The sequence below is a fragment of the Crocodylus siamensis genome, chromosome 8, assembly GCF_052110815.1.
Source record: "Crocodylus siamensis isolate JL-2025a chromosome 8, ASM5211081v1, whole genome shotgun sequence".
Lineage (NCBI taxonomy): Eukaryota > Metazoa > Chordata > Crocodylia > Crocodylidae > Crocodylus > Crocodylus siamensis.
Window position 1 is genome coordinate 69,160,823 of NC_143402.1, and position 19,325 is coordinate 69,180,147.

The window sequence follows — 19,325 nt, forward strand, 5'->3', positions numbered from 1 at the left end:
CATTGCACTTAGTACTCCTAACTTTTCATAGGTAGACCACAAGTTATTTAAACTGTAGATAATTTTGGAGGAGGGCAAAAAACACTGTTTTTGGCTTCTGTGGATTGCACTCAATACCAAGGTTTGGTTTAAGGCGAAAAGAAATGCAAAAGATTTATCATTGTAAATGAGGCGATCGCCCCAGTTCCCCCTTCTCTGACCCTTGATTATAATAACCCATGTACACTATTACACGAGATGACTAGAGTAGGCACAGTACTATTGCAATGTCCGTAACAACCTAGTATATATTATAGAACTTTGTATTTAATAGTTAATATATTGTTGTACTGTATCAGGTATATAGACCAAAACTGGGTCTTTGATCAGGGCAGCAAAAGCTGGTATTAATGGGGAAAATTGGGTTGAAATGTTCTTTCTAAAAAGAAATGAGTGTAAATCTTTACAAATGACAAAAACAAATGTGTCCTATTAAAAGCTTTTGAAAAGAAAACAAATGTGCATTTCACTTCTTTTGTGGTCGATGATCTGTTTATCGTTCAGATTGGTGCGATCTTTGGTCGTGGTCTAATTGCAAACATGTTGGCATCCACGACGTATAACTTAGCAGAAGCAGACTGGAAATCTAAAGGGTGCTTAGTAAACGTGAATCCTTTGCAAAGCCATTAAGATGACACCAGAAATGAAGTTGGCCCAGCATGTTGCCGGGTGCGTTCGGCTTTGCTAACAAACAAGGTAGTCGATTGCTCGTGAGCAGCTGCAATACCTGGGCCAAGTGCAATTTGAGTAGGGGCTAAATAACAAGAAAGCCACAGGGATTTCAGTGAAGACTGCTGTAACCATAGACGAGAAAAAGGGATTTGGGGAGGGATGGTTTTGAGCCATACATAGAAGGGAACGTGGGAGTTTTCTGTAAGTTAATGACTTATTTGGTAACCTAAGTAAGGCATTAACAGACTCCATTCTCTGCCAACCTGCACTTTGTGCTGTCTTTTACCCCAACATCAATGGCACCATTCTAATTTGGCAGCATTTTATCTTCATTTTGCAAATGAACATAAGTGCCATACTAGGTCAGACCAATGGTCCATCTTGTCCAGTATTCTGTCCCCAACAGTGGCAGAAATAGATGCTGTAGGAGAGCATTGAACCAGCTATGTCTAGCAATCTGTTCCCTATTTAGTATCTCCTTGACATTAATTTAGAGATGCCAGAGGAAACATCTCCATCCATTCTATTTAATAGCCATTAATGGACCTATCATCCATGAATTTATCCAGTCTCTTTTTGAGCCTGGCTAAGCTATCTGCCTCCAGCACTTCCTGTGGCAGTGACTGTACAAGTTGCAGAGTTACGGAGAAGTGGACGTACAGTAACTGTTCCTTGTGGGTCACCATCAAGCTTTGAACCCACCACTTTGAGCAGCTATATCTGGCACTTTAGCTAAAAGGTGTAAGCATGGCTGCTAGTAGCGGTAGCCTTTTATCCTTTGAAAACAGCCACAAGTGAAAGGCTTAGTTATTGTATTATCCTTGATTATACTTCTCTTCTATTGAGTTTGCTTTGACAGCATCACCAGCCGATCACAATGGTACTAGAAGTTCAGATATTGATGGGCGTTTGCAGAGTGCATGCTGATCCAGGGCTCTGGTCCATGCTCGTGTCTGCATTGAAAACAGTGCCTGGATGTTTCTGATGTGACTGTTGATCAGTGCTTACATGGAATGCATTTTGCCCTGCAGAGGGCTGGCACAGCACCCTTATGCCCCCAAGTCTCTTTTGAGCCCACAAAACAGGGCCCCACTTGGGTTGAGCAGTTCTTGGACTCTGAGTTCAAACCCCCCCCCAAAGTGCTCTGAATGATGACTTTGATTCAGCCAAGTGCCCAGGCAGGTGCTTAACCTGAAGTGACAGCTCCATTGGCTTCAAGATAGGCGTGTGCCGGATTGGCGCACAATGCAAGTCACTTTGCAAGATCAACCCCTCCTTGCAGGGGAATGAATTATTGACCCTTCAGGTTGCTTCCATTCTTAGGTGTTTGGGGCACTCTGCTTCCGGGGGCTGAAAGTCAGTGAACACTTATTCTCTGGCAGTGCAAAGGATTTGTGAAGGCTTGTTTTTTCCCTTGGGTTTTTTTTTTTTTTACTTGGGATTTTTAGAAGGTTCCTCTTCAGACTGACCGTTTATGAAACTTCCTTTGTATATACTTGATTCCTTTCTCCCAAGGGCATCAGCATACCAAATCTGGAGAAGCTTGCATTTTCCTGTCATCAGGTGAGTAAATTCTGGCTGCTGCAATGAACTGGCTGGGTTTGTATGTGGTGACAGCTGCAACCCGGGGTTCTGTGTTTTAAACACGATATGTTCTTGGCTTGGTCCAGAGCACTACAGTGGAGTCAACTAATTATCAACAGGAATATTGCACTGTGAGAACTGCATGCCCAGTGCACCAGGTGGGGCCCGAAGTTGCTGATGGTTTTAAAACCATCAAGCTGTCTCACATATTCCAAAAAGCATGAAGCAAGAGGATATTTTGCTTCTGGTTAGCAGATGCAAAGCAAAATCTTGCTTTACAAGAAATCTTAAGGAAAGACTTTGCCACAGCCATCTAGAAGATGAGAGGGAAAAGCAATAAAAAAAATCCCCATAAGATTCAGCTTCTCTTTATTACAGTAATGCCCAAAGGAGCCAACTGAGATGCAGCATAGGCTCAGAGCAAGGGAGTCTCTGCTCCAGTGCTTATTGCCTACACGGACGAGGCAGCTGAAGGGTTGGAGAGATGCAGAGGAGTGCAGGGAGTTGGCCCTGGTCATGCAGAAGGTCAGTAGCAGCACTGGGAATAGAAGCTAAATCCTACTGAGTGCCAAGTCCAGTTCTTGCACTTATTTGTCTTCCCTCCTCAGTAGTGTGCAAGATCAACACGAATACAACTTTATTTTGCTGTGAGCATGCAGGTAACGTTGCTGCCATCTAGAGGATGTGATGGGAAGCAGTATTTTTAGGGAAAAGGGGGATGTGTGAACTGGAAAAGATGCTTTTATTTTCTGGGCACATGGAAAATCCCGTTTGCAAGATACCTATTTCTCCGATGCACTGTCAAACCCTGTTTATTCATGGGAGGTTTTGGTTTTTGTTACAGTGTCAGTGACAGACCAGTTCTAACACTGAGGGGCACATTTGAGCTGCCTTTTACCCTGTTTTACTTCCCATCCTAGACTATTTTGCATATAGTTATTGTGCAGTGTCTTATCATTGCTGTGTTCCTCCCCAGAGATGGCTGCATTTCACAACCAGGCCAAATGATCCCTCTGTCAGGTTTTGTTGAACCATTTATTGATGTTAGAAAAGTGCTTTGAAATCCTTAGATACTGTGGAAGACCAAAGTTAGTTTTACTATTAAGTACATTGAACTTAACAACCAAACCGTGCCTAATTTGAGCAGAATTCTTTGCTTTTGAATTTGTCTTTGGTTTCAGTCTAAACTTAATGCTGGCTTGGTTTGATGACTTAGCCCTGCATCTGCACAGCACTGCCTGCCTGTTCAATGACTGCCTGTTCCACTTCTCTCCAGCTTACCTAAATGTTTAGGTTGGTGGAAAAAATGTGCATTGGGCTAATTGGATATTGGATGTATTTGATTCACTTAATTTCTCATAGTTGTAAGTAACAGTTCCAGGAGAACTATCTACACCCTCTCCTGAGGGTATAGCTACACCGCAATCAGAGCAGTGACCATAGTGCGGAAACACCCACGCTAGTTAAATGAGCTAGCTCAGCACAATGCTCAGCACAGGCTGCAAAGTCTGCCCGAGTATTTGTGACTAAACTCTGTCCTGCTGCAGCAAGTCTGTTACCAGCTACCTGAGCCAGCTCATTTAAAGTTAGCTTGGTCCTTCTGTACTAGCTACCGTCGCTGCTCGGTGCAAACAGCCCAAGATCCTTCTTTGTCTACACAAGTGATGAAAGTGGCAGTCCAGATTCATTTTCCTAGATATTTAGGTATGGTCCCCACCTCTCCCATCCGAGAGCATCACACTCTTTAACGTATGTAACCTCTGCGTGGTGGTAAGGAAGTGCGGTTGTACAGAACTGAGGCACAGGAAGGCAAAGAGCTAGAGCCTAGAGGGCAATTGTGGGTGCTCTGTTAGTTTGTGGGGATTCGCAGGCTCCAGGTTAAGGACCCAAGCCTCCTATACAGTACGCAAGGGGAGCTTAAGGGCATAAACAGAAGTAACAATTGTTTTGCTATCAAAGGAGATGGATACAAGCCGTTAGGATGCGCCTTCTGCATGATGCTTGCAAAGCCTTGGCCACTGGAACAGTTTAATTCGTTTGCAGTCAGAGTTCAGGTGACTTGCATCCCTAACATCCCAATGGTTAGTTCACAGCCATTGCAGCACACTCCTGAGCAACATTGCCCCTTTCCTTTTGAAGTTGCTCAAATGTAGGTTTGTCCACAAAGTACCATGGAAAGGATGTCACAACAGCCATCACCACTGTGAAAATGGGGATGCCCGAGCGAGCCAGTGGGCAATGGGAAGAGAGGGATGAGTCTGAAGCCTGGCTTCCTAAGGGACTGAGGCTCCTAGCTCTGAGCCATAGGGTGGTTTCTCTCTTACAGCCCAGTGCCCCGTCTGGCAGTTGGGCTCCTAGGTCCTGTCTTTGCAGGGCCCCCAAGGACCATGATGGTGCTAGTTACTTTTAGACCTGAGAGCTCAGTGGATTGTGAGAGAAGGAGACTACTTTGCTGCTGTCTTTGTCTGGGGGGAGCTGAACCCCTGTGCTTTTGAAGAGCTGTTTCTGGTTCAAAGTGCAGCATGCTTGTTTTTGCAGGTAGAGCCAGTTCACTGTATTTTATATATCCTGTTCTGTGGGTAAACATGCGTTTAGGCAAGATAGGCCTGGGATGTACATAACATAACTTACTAGGTCATATCTCTGAAGCTATATATATATAATAAAATGCGTGTGTGTGTATATATCACATAATAGGTGACAGTTTATGAAAGCTTAATAAATTATGAAGGGATGTTTTAATACATGTTTTAATCTATTGTTATAAAGTCTAAGAACTCAAAGTTGTTCATCACCACGGCTCAGAGCCATCATCTCTAACACGTTGTGCTGGTTTGCTTTGTGCCAACAACCGCATATGCATGCATGCACTTCTTTTTAGTAACAATGACATGCATCAATCATTTGTTATTGATATATTTTATATATAAATGCGTCCTTGATGCAAAGTGTGGCTGACTTACATTATCGGCACTGATGTTACAGTAGGATCACATGAAACTTCAAGTCAGAAGGGTGTACCCAAAGCAATGTCAATGTAGGAGACAGGTGACTGGTTACCTAAAGACAAAGCTGCATTGCATTTATAAACTGTGCCATGGAGCTTTGTATACGCAGACTTTTCCAACGTATCTTCGTAATGATTTGGATTTAAAGCAGCAGTCAATAATAGGAGATAATGATAATAACTTAAATTTGAAACATTCCAGTTAACCATAACGTTAGCCTTTATCTAGAAATTGGCCTAAATGTGCATAACTTTAGTCTTTATTGATAAATTACAGCTTTCTCCTTCCATGGTTAGTTTTAACCCAGTCTTCTAACCACCAACCTAAGCATTAGGGCCCAAATTTGACCAGCTTACATTTAAGTCAATGGAATGATACTAATTTCCTTTGTAATGTTTATAATCCAAGAACTACACGTGAAAACCATAGGCAGGCCAGGTTATTTGGGTAGATATGATATCTTTTATTAGACCAACTGAGTAGTTGAAAAAAAGTTCTTTGCAAGCTTTTGGGTGCAATCGCCCTTCCTGAGGCATAGGTAGTCATTGGAGTCTCAGAACAGCAGAGACGTCCTATGCCTGGCGAAGGGTGATTGCACCCAAAAGCTTGCAAAGAACTTTTTTCCAGCTACTCAGTTGGTCTAATAAAAGATATCACAGCTACCCAAAGAACCTGGCCTGCTGATGTCCTTAGACCAACATGGCTACAATAAAAACCCAGCAAGGTGAAAACCATTACATAAGAGCTAGATATGATATTGTTGTTAATACTTGAGATCTGGGGCCTGATCCAAAGCTCATTACAGTCTTTAGGAGTCTTTCCATTTATTTCTGTGGCCTTTGGATAAAGTCTTCACAGCAGCATAAATAAGAACAGTATGTGACACTAAGCCTAGCTCATAGGACTGCATGGGGTTTCAGTGGCCTCACGCTGGTTTAACAATAATGTGATTGCGCTGAATTCAGTACTTCAGGATCACATTACGCGAAGTAAATAAAATCAATGCCTTTGTTTGCCATGCTAGACTTCCCCTTCAATCATAATTCCAGTTAAACTAAAAATCCAGCTGTGAACATTTTGCACTTTACTGTTAAGAATATGCCTACATTTTGATTTCTGTGAGGTTGCAGTAAGGTTCATTTTGGAGACGGGAACATGGAAATTTCCAGACTGGATGAAACCTAAAGTTCAAGTTCGGTGTCCTGCCTCGGATGGTAATTACTTAGCACCGGATGCTTCAAGGGAAGGTGTCAAAATCCTGCAGCAGGAAGACGCAGGATCATCCCTCTTCCCCCAGCGCCTTGTGTCTGTGCCTGATTTCTAATAGTTCAGACTGCTCCTGAAGCACAAGGCTTAATACCCCTTCCCAAAATGTTACCATTAACTGGGATGACTCTGAATAGCCCTCTTAGCTCCACAGATATCCAGCCCCTTCTTTACTCTTGCTCATTTCTTGGCCTACACAACTTTCCGTGGCATTGAGTTCCACCGCAGATGAACGTGAAGAAAAAGTATTTCCTCAAACCTGTTCAGAGTCTGCCACTTTTTTTTGTTGCATTGAATCTCTCATGTTCTTGTGTGTTAGATATTGCACATCAGCATATTTTGCCAAGAATCATATTTAGTCATCAGCATATTTTACTGCAGTATTTGTGACACGGCAAGCCTTGGTGTCTTCTCTTTCCTATCTGCGCCTGGCCGATGTCTTCTCTATGATTTAATACTGCCCAGAAACATGTATTTAAGAACAAAACCCTGCACTGGCTCACCCTAACCCTTGAATATCACTTTTGCAGTACTTATTTAAATGCCAACTCCAGGCCCAAAGCTCGAATGCTAAATCAAACCCTAAATCATACTCTCAAGAATGACTTTAAACCTGCGCCCTGCATTGCAGGGTTGAGCCGAGGAATAGCATGCAGCAAACAGAGCAAGAGACTACAGCTACAATTGCTGGTTGTGTTTCCACCTCTGATTCGGTGTGATTTTGAACTTGTTTAACCTCCTGGTGATGTAACACTACCCTTAGTGTCCCCACGTGAGTAACAAGGATACCATACGTGGCTCAGCACTGCGTGATGTGGTTTGCTACTGCCCTGCGGTCCTCGAAAGAAAAGATCTGTGCAAGCATTACGTGCACCTGGAGAGGGACAGAAACCTAAAACGGGCTTGTGTGCAGGTTAATTGCTGGTCACTAGATGGCAATGCTACTTTTCCTAGCTGAGTTAAATAATGTAATTTGGGCTTAACTGGAGATATTTATTAAGGAAGTTGCCTTCTTTTGTTTCTTTTTTTGTGGTGGGGTCTGGAATGTGCCTTTTTTGTTGTTTAAAGGCATGGTCTCGCTGGTATTTTGGCATTTGCGGTTCATTTCCCCCCCCCCCCCCCACATGGGCTAAAATAGATTATGCTCATTGCTTCAGATGTGTTTACAGGACATTAAATATAGACTCCTCCAGCATCCTCTGGCATTTTATAGTCCTGCTTAAGTCCATGAATGCTGTAATTGGCCAGTGTTCACAGGGCCTGAATGGATTATCTTTCTGCAACTAATACTCTAAATAATGTAGCAAAAGTTCCCTGGAGCTGCAGCAAGAGAATGGCCTGGCTTGTTAAACCACTTAATTACTTATGTGTTTACAGTGCTTTTATACAGGCAGCAGAACAGATTCAAACCATTTGCAGGCTTGTCAGGCTCGAGTAGTCGTATTCGTCATTGTATAAAGGGAAATGATAGCGAGGTGGAGAGCCTGCATGCACTGCGCCTGACCTCTTCTGGGAGGAAGCAGAACTACTCGCCCACATCTATTAAGTCTCCCTTCTGCCAAGAACGAGCGGAGATCCTTCGTTAGCTCAAGCGATAGGGACTTGGCAGGCGGAGCAAGGTTGCTGCTGCTGCTCTGGAAATCCAAGTTGCCATTTCTGGGATGACAGTAAAATCCTAAGGGACCATGGATTAGTGACAACCTGTCGAAGGGAGGGAGGAAGTTCATCGAACAGCGGGAAAGGCAAAGAGAGAGAACTTGCCATGAGGGGGATTAAGGATTAAGTTCAGGCGATATGATCTGTTTGTCCGCAGTTGTTACTTACCTGGCAGGGGAAATGACCCCTAAGGGGGTTTTCCTAGTTGCAGGGGGAAACCACTTTTTGGCAGGGAGGTAGTACCCTGACCGAGGTAAGGCATAGTTAGCCTCCCACTTCCACTTCCAGTGGGAAGATCTCGGCTACACACCGACTTTATGGAAATGGGAGAGTCCTCCCTACCTCGGTTCTGCGGCCATACGGTCGAGGGCAAGAAAAACTCAGGGGCATCCAAACTCCAAGCCTCTGGGCTCGGGCCTGCACGTAGGATGCCCACCAAAGGATTTGGACGCATCTGAAGCCTGAGGTGGGGGTGGAGGATGCTTTCTGCTAACAGGGCCACCTTTGATTCTTGAGTCATTGGCAATGCATAGGGGGTCCACGTGCACCCCTTGAGATCAGCCGTGCACCTCCGGACGTCCAGCTGTGAAACTAGAAGTGCTGGTGGAAGTGCACTTCTGGTTTCGCCGCTGGGGGATCAACTGCTGGGGGACCTCCCCACTCCCGCCAGCGATCTGGTGCCCTCCCTAGACTCAGGAGGCACCAGTCGCCCATGTCTCGACTGACTCACGGATCTGCAGTTGATTTGGCTGATTTGATTTGGGACATGAATAATTTTCCTTTAAAATAAAAACAAGGTTCATTCATCCTACTAAACATCCTTCGCAGCGAAACCTGCCGTGAAGACGGGCGTGCAATACCTGCCAGGGGCTTCATTGATTAAGGTCTTACTATTTACAAGCACACTGAGGAATGAATCTGTGAGGTGCCAGGGAGATGCTGTAGGTGTGCGGGGGGCGACGGGGTACAGTCAGTCGCGGTGCTGCTTGGGGCTAGGGCTACCATTATGGTTCCTTCAGGATGCTTGGGGCAGGCCCCCACTGGGCTTGAGTCTGAGTTATTGTGTTTACAGTTTTTAATGTGAAATGGTAGAACAAATGTGTGTAGCAAGGAAAATGCATACCATGCAACACGGGAAAGGATTTGTATCTGAAGAGGCAAGGGGCCTAATTCTCTCTCTCTCTTTTCTTCTGGTGCCTTGATGCAGATCTGGCAAGGAAAGAGCCCCCAGGCAATACCAGCAGCCGAAGGATTCTCCCCAGCCGGCAGAATTATTTTACAATGTATTTAATGGTGTACTTATACCACAGCTGGGAAGAGCAGTTTTGCTTTCTCCTTACCCCTCCCTTGCGCTTTCCAGTAATTGTGACTGAGGGAAACTTCTTTTGTTGCCTGGGATTTCATAGATTTCATAGACATCAGGGCTGGAAGGGACCTCGGGAGATCATCGAGTCCAGCCCTGGATGAGGGGAAGTCCTTGCTCCTTGCTCCCGCCCTGCCTGGCACGCGGCGTGTTCCACTTCAGGGTGACCAACCTGCAGCACGTGTGCCAGCAAGTGGCATAGGCAGCCTCTGCGTGTGGTACCAGGGAGGGGACAGCACAGCAACAGGTAGGACAGGAAGCAGAAAGCAAAGCAGTAGATCAGGCAGGGCAAAGGGATCGGTGCGGCGCTCGGAGAGGGCGCAGGGCTAATTTGTAGCATAGCTGCCAAGAAGGTTGGCCCCCACTGACCTAGTCTAACCCAAGGTCTGACAGCAAAGCCAAAGCTGCAAGTAAATCCCATGTCCCTAGTTTCCCAGTCTGATGTCTTCTCCGTTGTATCAGACCACTTCCAAACCACTCAGTGCATCTTGGAAAATCTAGAGCTTAAAAGAAAATCTGTTGCCTCAGTAAGACGAATGAGTGCTATTTGCAGCACTTCACACACATTACAGCCTTGGAATTGCACATAGCCAAATGAAGCACTGTGATTAACAGCAGTTACCTGAATGACGTCCGTAAGAAATCAGAAAGAATGAATTATTCACAAACATTCCCAACTTCAGTACGTGGCAATGAATGCACATCTCAGTAATAAAAATGAGTAATCTGCATAGGCATTTCTAAACTGCTTGGATTCTAAATCCCAGTGGCTCAGGAAATACGATCTTTTTTCCTGGCACCCACTGTAGAGGAGCAGGGAGGAGATGAAGGCAAATGATTGCTGGACCCGATAACTAAGCAATGGCAACATTCTGCATCTATTGCATCTCGTGGGAATGGCAAAACTTACCTCTAGGTTCACATGTTAAACATAAATTTGTGGATCTGGAGTTTGGTAAGTTCATTATAAGGATAAGGTAGTGGCCACCAGCAGAATTTGAGCCTCAGTCTGCACGCCTGCATGCAGCAGAGGTTAGAGGTGTTACAATGCAGAGATTTGGTCTGGGCTCCTTTGCAACTACAATATTGTTCTGTGATGAAATGACTGACTCCATTGCCAATGAGTAATGCTCTTTTTTATGAGCGCCAAAGCTTGAGCATAAAACAGAGTAGAACCTCAAACACTCCAACATCCGGCCTTTGACGTAGATTGGAATAATGTGAATTTTTGCAGTAATATGAATTATGCTTGGGACGTGCTTGTGTTCACTTGTCACAGGGTATGTGCACAGACTCTTGTTGTTAATGTCAGATCAATGACTGCTTTTAGTTAATGGCTGTATTATGATAACACAGCTGCAGGATGCAATGAAGATCTGGGGCCCACTTTGCCAAGACTGCAAAGAAAAAATGGAAAAGATTTGAATTGAAAAGATTTTCAGATCTTTCCTTTTGGTCCATCTTTTCTCCCTTTGAGTTATTAATCTCAAATAACCCTAAGGGGACAATTCTTACTCTATGAAGCCAGTTGATGGGAATTTTACAGTGAGGCCAGGGATTCACCCTCGGTATCCCCATTTCTCTGAATTATTATTGGGTTTCTTTTGTGCTGAGCCACAAGGCTATCATGAATATTTGTTTTTTAACATCAAAGACTGACACTGCCAATAAGGCTTGATATTTAGAGATAAGAATCAGTAATCAAGGGTGCGGACTCACTGCTACCCCAGCTTTTTATTTTCCAGCGTGTCTGGTCTTCTGCTGGCCTTGTTCCCTGCATGAGGCATGGTCACTTATAGTGGTGCACGCAGGAAGCACTGCGTTACTACCAGAATAAGGGAAGGATGCTAATAAAACCACATTCTGCGTGCTGAATAAGGGGCAGAACAACAGAGGATTAGGCCCTGCTTGACTAGTTTCTAGACTGTAAACTCTTCGAGGTAAGAAGCAATTGTATTTTGTTATCTGTACTACACAAAGCATGTTACTGGCACTATATGAACTATATTCTCCAGAAAGTTACTCTCCTATGTAAAGGGCCTTAAAGAACAAGGAAGCGATAGCCTTGTGGCTGTGTCTTCATGCCTCTGTCCCATACCGTCATTAAGTGCCAGGGATTTCAACACCTGCCATCAAGACAGAGCTGCAGATATTACAATGCTTCTTAAAGGTGGGCTCAGGCATAGGTCCAGCAGGAGCAGAGAGGCAAGAGGTTGCAGCTGAAAAAATTTTGCCTCCAACACCTCCAAACCAAGAGAACAGATATCTTACAATTTCCCACCGGTGCAGGTAGGATAAGTCTCTTAGCAAATGTGTTGACTGGAAAAAAACGAAAAAGAAAGTGTGTACTAGTTAACTAACTTGGGTTGCAATGCTGGTGAAGGCAGGGCAACTTGGCTTTTAACATGAGTTGAGCAGCTTGAGACCTAGTTCCCACTTCTGACCTGCTAAGCCAGGGTAGCATCTTTCTTTTCTTTTCTTTTTTTCAGGGAAAATGACACCCTTGGGAAAGGTGAACTCAAGTTGTGTCCCTGAACTGTTGTGTCCCTTCCCACTGCATTGGCCTTTCTGAGCTTGCTGGCCTAGACAGCTTCAGCAGTCGAGAGAAATACCTCTCCTCGGGGTAAAATTCCTGAGTTTAGGACATGCGATCCATTTTACTGTCGGGCAGATATGAGCCCAGAAGACATGGGGGAGGACTAGGAACCCCAGCCTGTGTCCAAGTGATACCAAGGACTCAACGCAGCCTCAGATGCACCCAGGAGGAGCTCCCGACAACACCTGATAAATGCCTCTGCCGTCAGATACTAGGTGCTTGGTCTATAAATAAAAGTGTTGCGAGAGCAGGTCTTGCTACAATGCTAGCGCTGCCCAGATCTGCAGATGCTGCAAAAACACGTCCATGAGGGAGAAATGGCTGAGGGGTGGAGAAGCTTGCTTTGCTGCTGCCTGATGTGTAGCCGGCTTTCTGTTTAAATAAGGAACTTGAGCCTCCAGTCCCCAAACCAGTCACTTTTCAACAGCAACAGGCAGAGTTTGAAAAACTTATTCATCCGGGGCCCAAACGTGGGTTGCATAAGTGCCTTTTTTTTCCCACAGCACTGCACTGGGAGCTGGAGTTGAGTTGCTCCATTATTAATACCCCCAGAGCTGTCAGGGTCCGTCCCAGACAGAGCCCCCACTCTGTAGGTATAGCCCCCATTCCTTACTCCTGGAAGTATGTCTTGGCACTTGGCTGTTTTCAAATCCACTTTTGTTTAAATAACTTAATACACAAACTGGAACAGTTTATACAACGGTGCTTTGGTGTTGAGTATTCTGCAAATATTTATGCCGTCCACAAATCTTATCAACAACATTTATTGCCGCATCATTAATGAAAATACTGTCTAGCACTGGGCCTTGCACCCAAACCAGCAGATCAGCACATAAATGCCCCCGTGGGATGATGATTCCTTTATGGAGACTGCTTTTAAAGATCTGTTCATTAGCCGTTCCTAATCTATTTAGCAGATGCTTCATTTGTATTGTAGTGCTGATTTTTTTTTTTTATCAGAATGTCTTGCGGGACTAAGTCGGATGTTTTACTTGAGTGGAAATACAGTACATATACATACCTTTATCAACCAGATGCATAATCTTCTCAAAGAACTAAGTCCGGTTTGTTTGACAAGATCTGTTTTCCAAAGGGAAAAAAAAGGATTGACTGAAATTAATTATTTCCCCATTCATTTAATCCTTTAACAACTCAACTCCTGTCAGAATTTTTCAGTTCTTTGGCCCAGGCGTGATGTCAGGCCAACTGGTCTGTACCTGTATCGTCTGACTCACCTCTTTTTGAAGACCGGCATAGCACTACCACTGAATTGCTAAAGCGGGATGAAAAATGAACAAGCCAGAGCTCTCCTCAACCAACTCTTTTAGGACTCTTTGGTACATATTAGCTGGGCCTAACAATTTCCAAGGTAACTTTATCCCTGGTAAATGTTGATGGCCATTCTCCTTAGTTACTCGTGCACTAAAAAGACTCCCAGGGCTCATAATGGAGGTCAGGAACAGATGCAGGGGACGCACTACTGGAAACAAGTCAACTGCAAGGAACAAGAATGAACTGTGCAGCTCAGTTCAGCAACCCGGTTAAACCCAAGCTGTAGGCTCATCCTCTCCTGTTGCCGACGATCAGTACCGCTAATTATTCATTTTCCTACTGTGCACAAAGCCTAGAGCACTACAACCGCGACAGCGCATCCCTCTTGATATGCAGCGTTGCAGAATCTGGTCCAAATGCCACCGTGAGCCCTGTCGTCTCGCTCGTGTCTCCTTACACCCATGGGTCTCAACCCGGGGCCTGCGGCTTCCTGGGCTGCCTTGAGACCTTCCTCACGTGGCCACGCACCCTCCCCGCTGTTTGACATGCAAACAAACATGATTTGCAAGATAAAACCTGCAGGTTTTAAAATAGGCATCCTTGGCGTTCAACCATCCGGCCTGTTGCGGTTGGGTTTTTTTTGTTTTTCTGAGACTTTTGCAACAGGAAAAAATAGGCACTCTCATTTTCCTCTAGTCAAAACGACGCCTGAAACTTAAGAGAGAGCAATTTCCGGGGTGCGTCTCAAGCCTAAGGATGCATTTGGTAGCTGTGTTGGTCCGGGATGAAAAGAAATGCAAAAATCTACAACTCTTGGTTCAGAAATGACCCCTCGTATTCACGAACGCCGCAGCACTGGCGCCAGTGCGAGCGCCGGCCAGCAGTCGGGGCCACCTGCAGCCGTCGTCGGCAGTGGCCAGCGGCAATGGCGGACGGTGGCACCAGCCCGGCGGTGGCGGGCAGCGTCAGCAACGCCTTTTTGCAGGGGGTGCGCGGGCCAATGCTCGCACCACACCCGGACGTTGCCAAAAAACAAAATCTTTTGCTGCAAAAACGATCTTTTTTTTCTATGACCCCTAAAATCTGCAGGAAAAGATCATTCATTCGTTCATTTTTGCAGCGTCTCAGGTGGTCTGCTGCAAAGCCTCGTGGCTGAGCCAAGAGCTGTACGTTGTCGCGCTTCTTTCGGGGGCGGCTCCGAGGCCCCGCCCCCGGCCAGGCCCCGCCCCGCCCCGCGCCGGCCAGGCCCCGCCCCGCGCCGAGCCGCGCCGCGCCGCGCCGAGCGGGCGAGGTGAGGGGAGACGGGCCGGGCCGGGCCGGGCTGGGGCGGGCTGCTCCGGCGGGCGGCCCCGCGCCATGGAGGCTTTCTGCGGGTCGCCCTTCTGGGTAAGCGGGTCCGGGCGCGGGCCGGGGCTCCGGGCGGGACGCGAGGTGCTGCCCCGCGGGGGCTGCCCCGTGCGTGGCGCGGGGCCCCCGGGCTCCCTGCCCTGAGACTTGGCGGGCCTCGCGCCTCCCCCGCCCACCCAGGCACCCAGGGGTGCTGCGGCCCGGCGCGCCGGGCAGCGGGGGAGTGGCGCAGGCGCCCCAGCGCCCCTTTTTTTTTTCGGTTCGCTTTGCAAAAAAGATTGATTTCCGTGGCAATAAATAAATGCAAGTGTAGCTGGAGCAACCCTCAAGTGATCGCTGCCGTTCGCTTGATGGACCGAAATGCACTTTTGAGAGGTCGGGGCTGGGCCGTCCGTGCCCCCTTCCTCTGTGGCAGCGGTCTCCAAACTTTTTTCATTGCACACCCCTATCAGCAAAAATTTTTTGAGTACCCCCCAATATATGTATATTGATATCAATATATGTAGAAGTTCTAATATTTTCTTCCTGCACCCCAGCGGACCGTCTTGCGCACCCCACTTTGGAGACCACTGGTCTGTGGGACCAGCTTGGGGCTGGGCTGTGCCCATTCCTCTGTGGGACTGGGTTGGGACTGGGCCATGCCCTTCCCCACTCCCTATAGGGTCAGGTTGAGGTGGTTCACCCCCCCCCCCCCCCCCCCCGTTGGCCCCTTCCCCCTCCATGGGGCCAGGCCATGCTCCCTTCCCCTGTGGGGCCAGGTTGAGGCTGGGCTGCCCTCCCCCCTCCCCCACGTGGCCGGCTGGGGCCATGCTGTGCCCACACACTAGCAAGATCCTGCCCATGGATGGAATTGGCACGACCCACCTGGCCCTGGAAAGGCTGAGCACCGCTGTATTAAATGATGCCTCCCTTGTAAGGCTCTTCGAGAGCAGATGCACTGCAAACGCAAGGGCTCCATTATCGGTATTGATTATCTGATCTCCCGAGGCGGTTGGCACAGTGGAAGCATCCCCGTGAGCCGCTGGACGAGGCCATGAGCTGTCGGTTTCTCCAGAATTTAATCTTTCACTTGTTTCAAAATCAAATGTCTGGCAGCCGAGGAGGCAGCTTTCCACACGTTGCCTGGGGCTGTGGCGTTCTCCTGAGTCTGCAGACAGCACCTCCACCGCTGCTCAGAGCGGTGCCAAGCAGCACTGCTGGGTCACTGCTGTTATTCAGAGAATTCAGCTGAAACCTGTAAAAGTGTCAAGGCTCAGCCCCTGGGCTCTAGCATCCAAATAGCACCGAAGAGTATTTTGGAGAGTAAATGCTCAGCGTTTACTCCTGACCGCCTCGGCCATTCCCAGAGCTGTAGCAATAGCTTTCAAAGTTTCGCTGCAGCACCGGCAGATGTGTTATACGTGAGGGACCCCAACAGAGTCACTGGGACGTAAGCACACCTGATGTCCAGGGAGCTGCTCTTTGATGACTTGTGACTACCGTGTGCCGATCTAGTGAGGAGGAGTTTTATTTTGGAATATAGGGACTGTTGAGGGAAAAACCGAGCTCAAGGCAAGCCATTCTTAGCTGACACTGGAGTCGCGTCTGGACTCTGAGGACCCCTCAGAGCTTAACCCTGTGCTGAGCTATAGGTCTGACTTTGTCCGGACAGATTAAAACCCAGGAACACAGAAGGATAAAAGTTCTGGGAGTTTAGAAAAGGACGCTGCCATTGGGGAGGAGATGCCACGTGGAGATGCATGCACTTGGTGGAGGTGTCTGAAGAAGCGAATGTGCCCCAGCTCCTTTTGAGAGATGTGAAGATGTTAGATCAAATGGACATGTGCCACTTCTCGGCTCTTTTAAAATTCTTTTTCTCTTGTTTCTACAGTGAAGTCACCCACATTATGGTTTTTAACGTGCCCTTTTTTTTACGTCCCTGGCCTTTGATTTGCTCTCAGGCTCCCAAAGGGAGGGACCAAAGGTGTTGAACCTGGTCAAGCCATGCGGGCTGAGCATGACTGATATACAGGGTAACGACAAGCTTAAGACTCGGCTTGTGAGGGGGAAGATGGGAGCATATCGCTGCGACAGAGAAAGACTGGAGGGGCACTCGGGGAAACCCCAAAAGGGAGAGAGGTGCAGGCAGCCCTGTAAGCATGACAGCATGTGCTTTCTGCTTTGCAGAGTGGAAGTGGACGTGAGCCTGTGCTTGACAGTTCACTTAACTTAGTCTTAACAGGCACACAAGCATAAGATGTTCAGAAACACCCGTATCCTAATTTCAGAACGGACTTCGGGTGTTTACAGATGTGGAAAAAAACCCGCAAATGGTGCTTTAAGCTCAGGGTACCCCTGCGCCAAGCACAGTGCATGCCCAGCAGAGGCAATGCATAGTTAGACCCGGCTTGCCCAACATCTGTACAGTATAGATCAGGTGCTTCAGCGGACCTTTTGCGCTTTTATCTAAAGCTGAATCAGCTATGATATAAAAGTGCCAAAAAGCCCCAGATCTATACAGTCACCGAGGAGCCGGGTTGAACTAGCACGCTCCCTCTTCCAGTAAAGTGCTGTTTGTTTGTTTTTTTGGAGGGGGGGTGGGTTCACATCTGTCAGAAGCCTTCAGCACTTAGCCTTTCAAAAATGCAGCCCAACTTTTGAAAATACAGTTTAGGCACTTAAGTCACTTCGGGCGCCTGTAGACATATAGGGATGCTGCTCCGATGTGCTGTAATTCCAACGCGTCGGATCAAGTCTGCTGCAGCGTGATCATTAGTCCGCTCCAGCAGCCTCCGTGTCTCGTGTATTCAGCATCCCCGGGCTTCCAAATGGCAGTGGAGGCACTTCAACTACCACTCTTTGAACGAGCTTTAGTTGAAACGCCCCTGCCACCGTTTTGAAGTGCAGGATGTTGAATACACGAGACGCTGCGGACACTTTAATTAGAGCAGCTCTCGGAGCCCCTCTAAGCGCCTCCCCACCACCACCCCAGCATGTGTGTAAAGATGCTCTTAGGGGCTTTCTCATTTGTTTGCTATCAAATGTCATCTTTGGGGACATCTGGGACTGTGTCCTGCTAGTCCTGGTGGATAAAGTCAATCAGGCAGGTATTTTCCAACTTTTACTACTACTTTAATCCCTTATAACTTTGGAACAAGTGGAAACGAGGCAATACTGCTGGCCACTTATGTGTCACACAGATCTTAGGTTCCTAGAGCAGGTTGCATGTGCCTAGTACGTAATTGTACATAAAAGGAACTTTCTCCCATTCATACTTCCCTAGAGGAAGTAGTTTTAAGGCTTGCTGTAGTTTTCTTTTAAATTGATCAGGGCAATATTTGTCAGCCAAACAATGTGACCACAATACCCAGAGAGAGAGAGGTGGATTTTAGGTCTGGATCTCACACACTTATTATGCTTTAGTACTGTTACCTAAAAAGTGGCATAGTTAATCATTCAGCAAGTAGCTAACTATCAGAACTGGTTAGCTTCGTCGCCTGCAGCCCTTAAATCAAGACTTTGATTTCTTTTTAAACAATCAAACTGGCAGAGTCAGGTCAAGGTTGGGGTTGGTCCAAGGTGTTTCAAAGCCACCCGTGTGGTCTCCTCTTTTGTTGTGCTGCCTGCGCTATGAGTCATAGTGTTAGTGGAAACAATGCTGTAGTGATATGATATTGGGGGAGCTTAGGGGTGTTTTAAGTACACATCCTTTTGGGCATTTTCAGAGCTCTAAGTGACTTAAGCCTAGGTATTATCGAAAGTCAAATGATATGTCCTGTTGAAAATGGTATTTCAAAACTCTTAGGCACTTCTGAAGCTCTCCTCCAGTGTTTCAGTCTTCTGGTACTCTCTATCTGTGGTTTCCTTATATTTTTATGAAAACAATTTGGTGTTTTTTCGAAGCAAAAGTCAGGAAAAGATGACTTCACAATTGAGGGAGGCCATTTAAAATACAGCCTACATTAATGTTTTGTCCCTGTCCAGAGAGTTCAAGGACTTATTTAAAAAAAAAATCTTGGAAGTAACAGCATGGGCTGGTTTAAGAGCAGTTGCTAATTCCTCCCTCTGGGCTGAAGTGTTGGTAGTTTGGATGGTCCACAGGTGGTTTATAACTGAGTAAAAGTAGCTGTCGTTCATAGGTCTCAGAGCTCACTTGAGTGTGTGTGTGTGTGTGTTCATACTGCAGCTTGGTCTTTTCTTACACAATTCAATGGAATCAGGATTGTCCCTGCATCTCTTCCCTTTCTAAAAATCCATCTGTCCCACCCTTCAGTGGGTGTAGGATCCACTCATGGGGAGTTTCTCAGAGGACCAGGCCTTTAGATCGGAAGAGACCCTTTTTTCCCCCCAGATACTGAAGGCAGCCTTGGTGCTCTGACACCCAAGGGTGCTGCCAGATCCTTTGAAAGGTGCTGCAGAGGTGTGAGGAAGGGAGGGAAGTGTCGGGAGAGAAGCAGATAAAGACAGGCTCAAGCTTGTCCGTGGCCCCTCCGTCCCCTCCCCCCAGTGCCTGGTCCCCCTGCAAGGAAGGAAGCACTGTAAC

The 19,325-nt window shown here is 46.8% G+C and overlaps 1 protein-coding gene across 5 annotated transcripts in view; it reads left to right on the forward strand.

Moving 5' to 3' along the window:
- The window catches only part of LOC149858996 (ATP-binding cassette sub-family C member 3-like), a 345,108-nt gene that overhangs the window by 264,686 nt on the left and 61,097 nt on the right, over nucleotides 1–19,325 (forward strand). The window contains exon 1 of one of the 5 annotated variants that reach the window (XM_090061606.1): nucleotides 14,703–14,842. The exons of the other annotated variants lie outside the window; for them this stretch is intronic. Coding sequence (XP_089917732.1) covers nucleotides 14,813–14,842 — 30 coding nt within the window. The 5' untranslated portion in view covers nucleotides 14,703–14,812. Of the gene's footprint in view, nucleotides 1–14,702; nucleotides 14,843–19,325 lie in introns of those variants that run through there. 5 annotated transcript variants of the gene reach the window in all.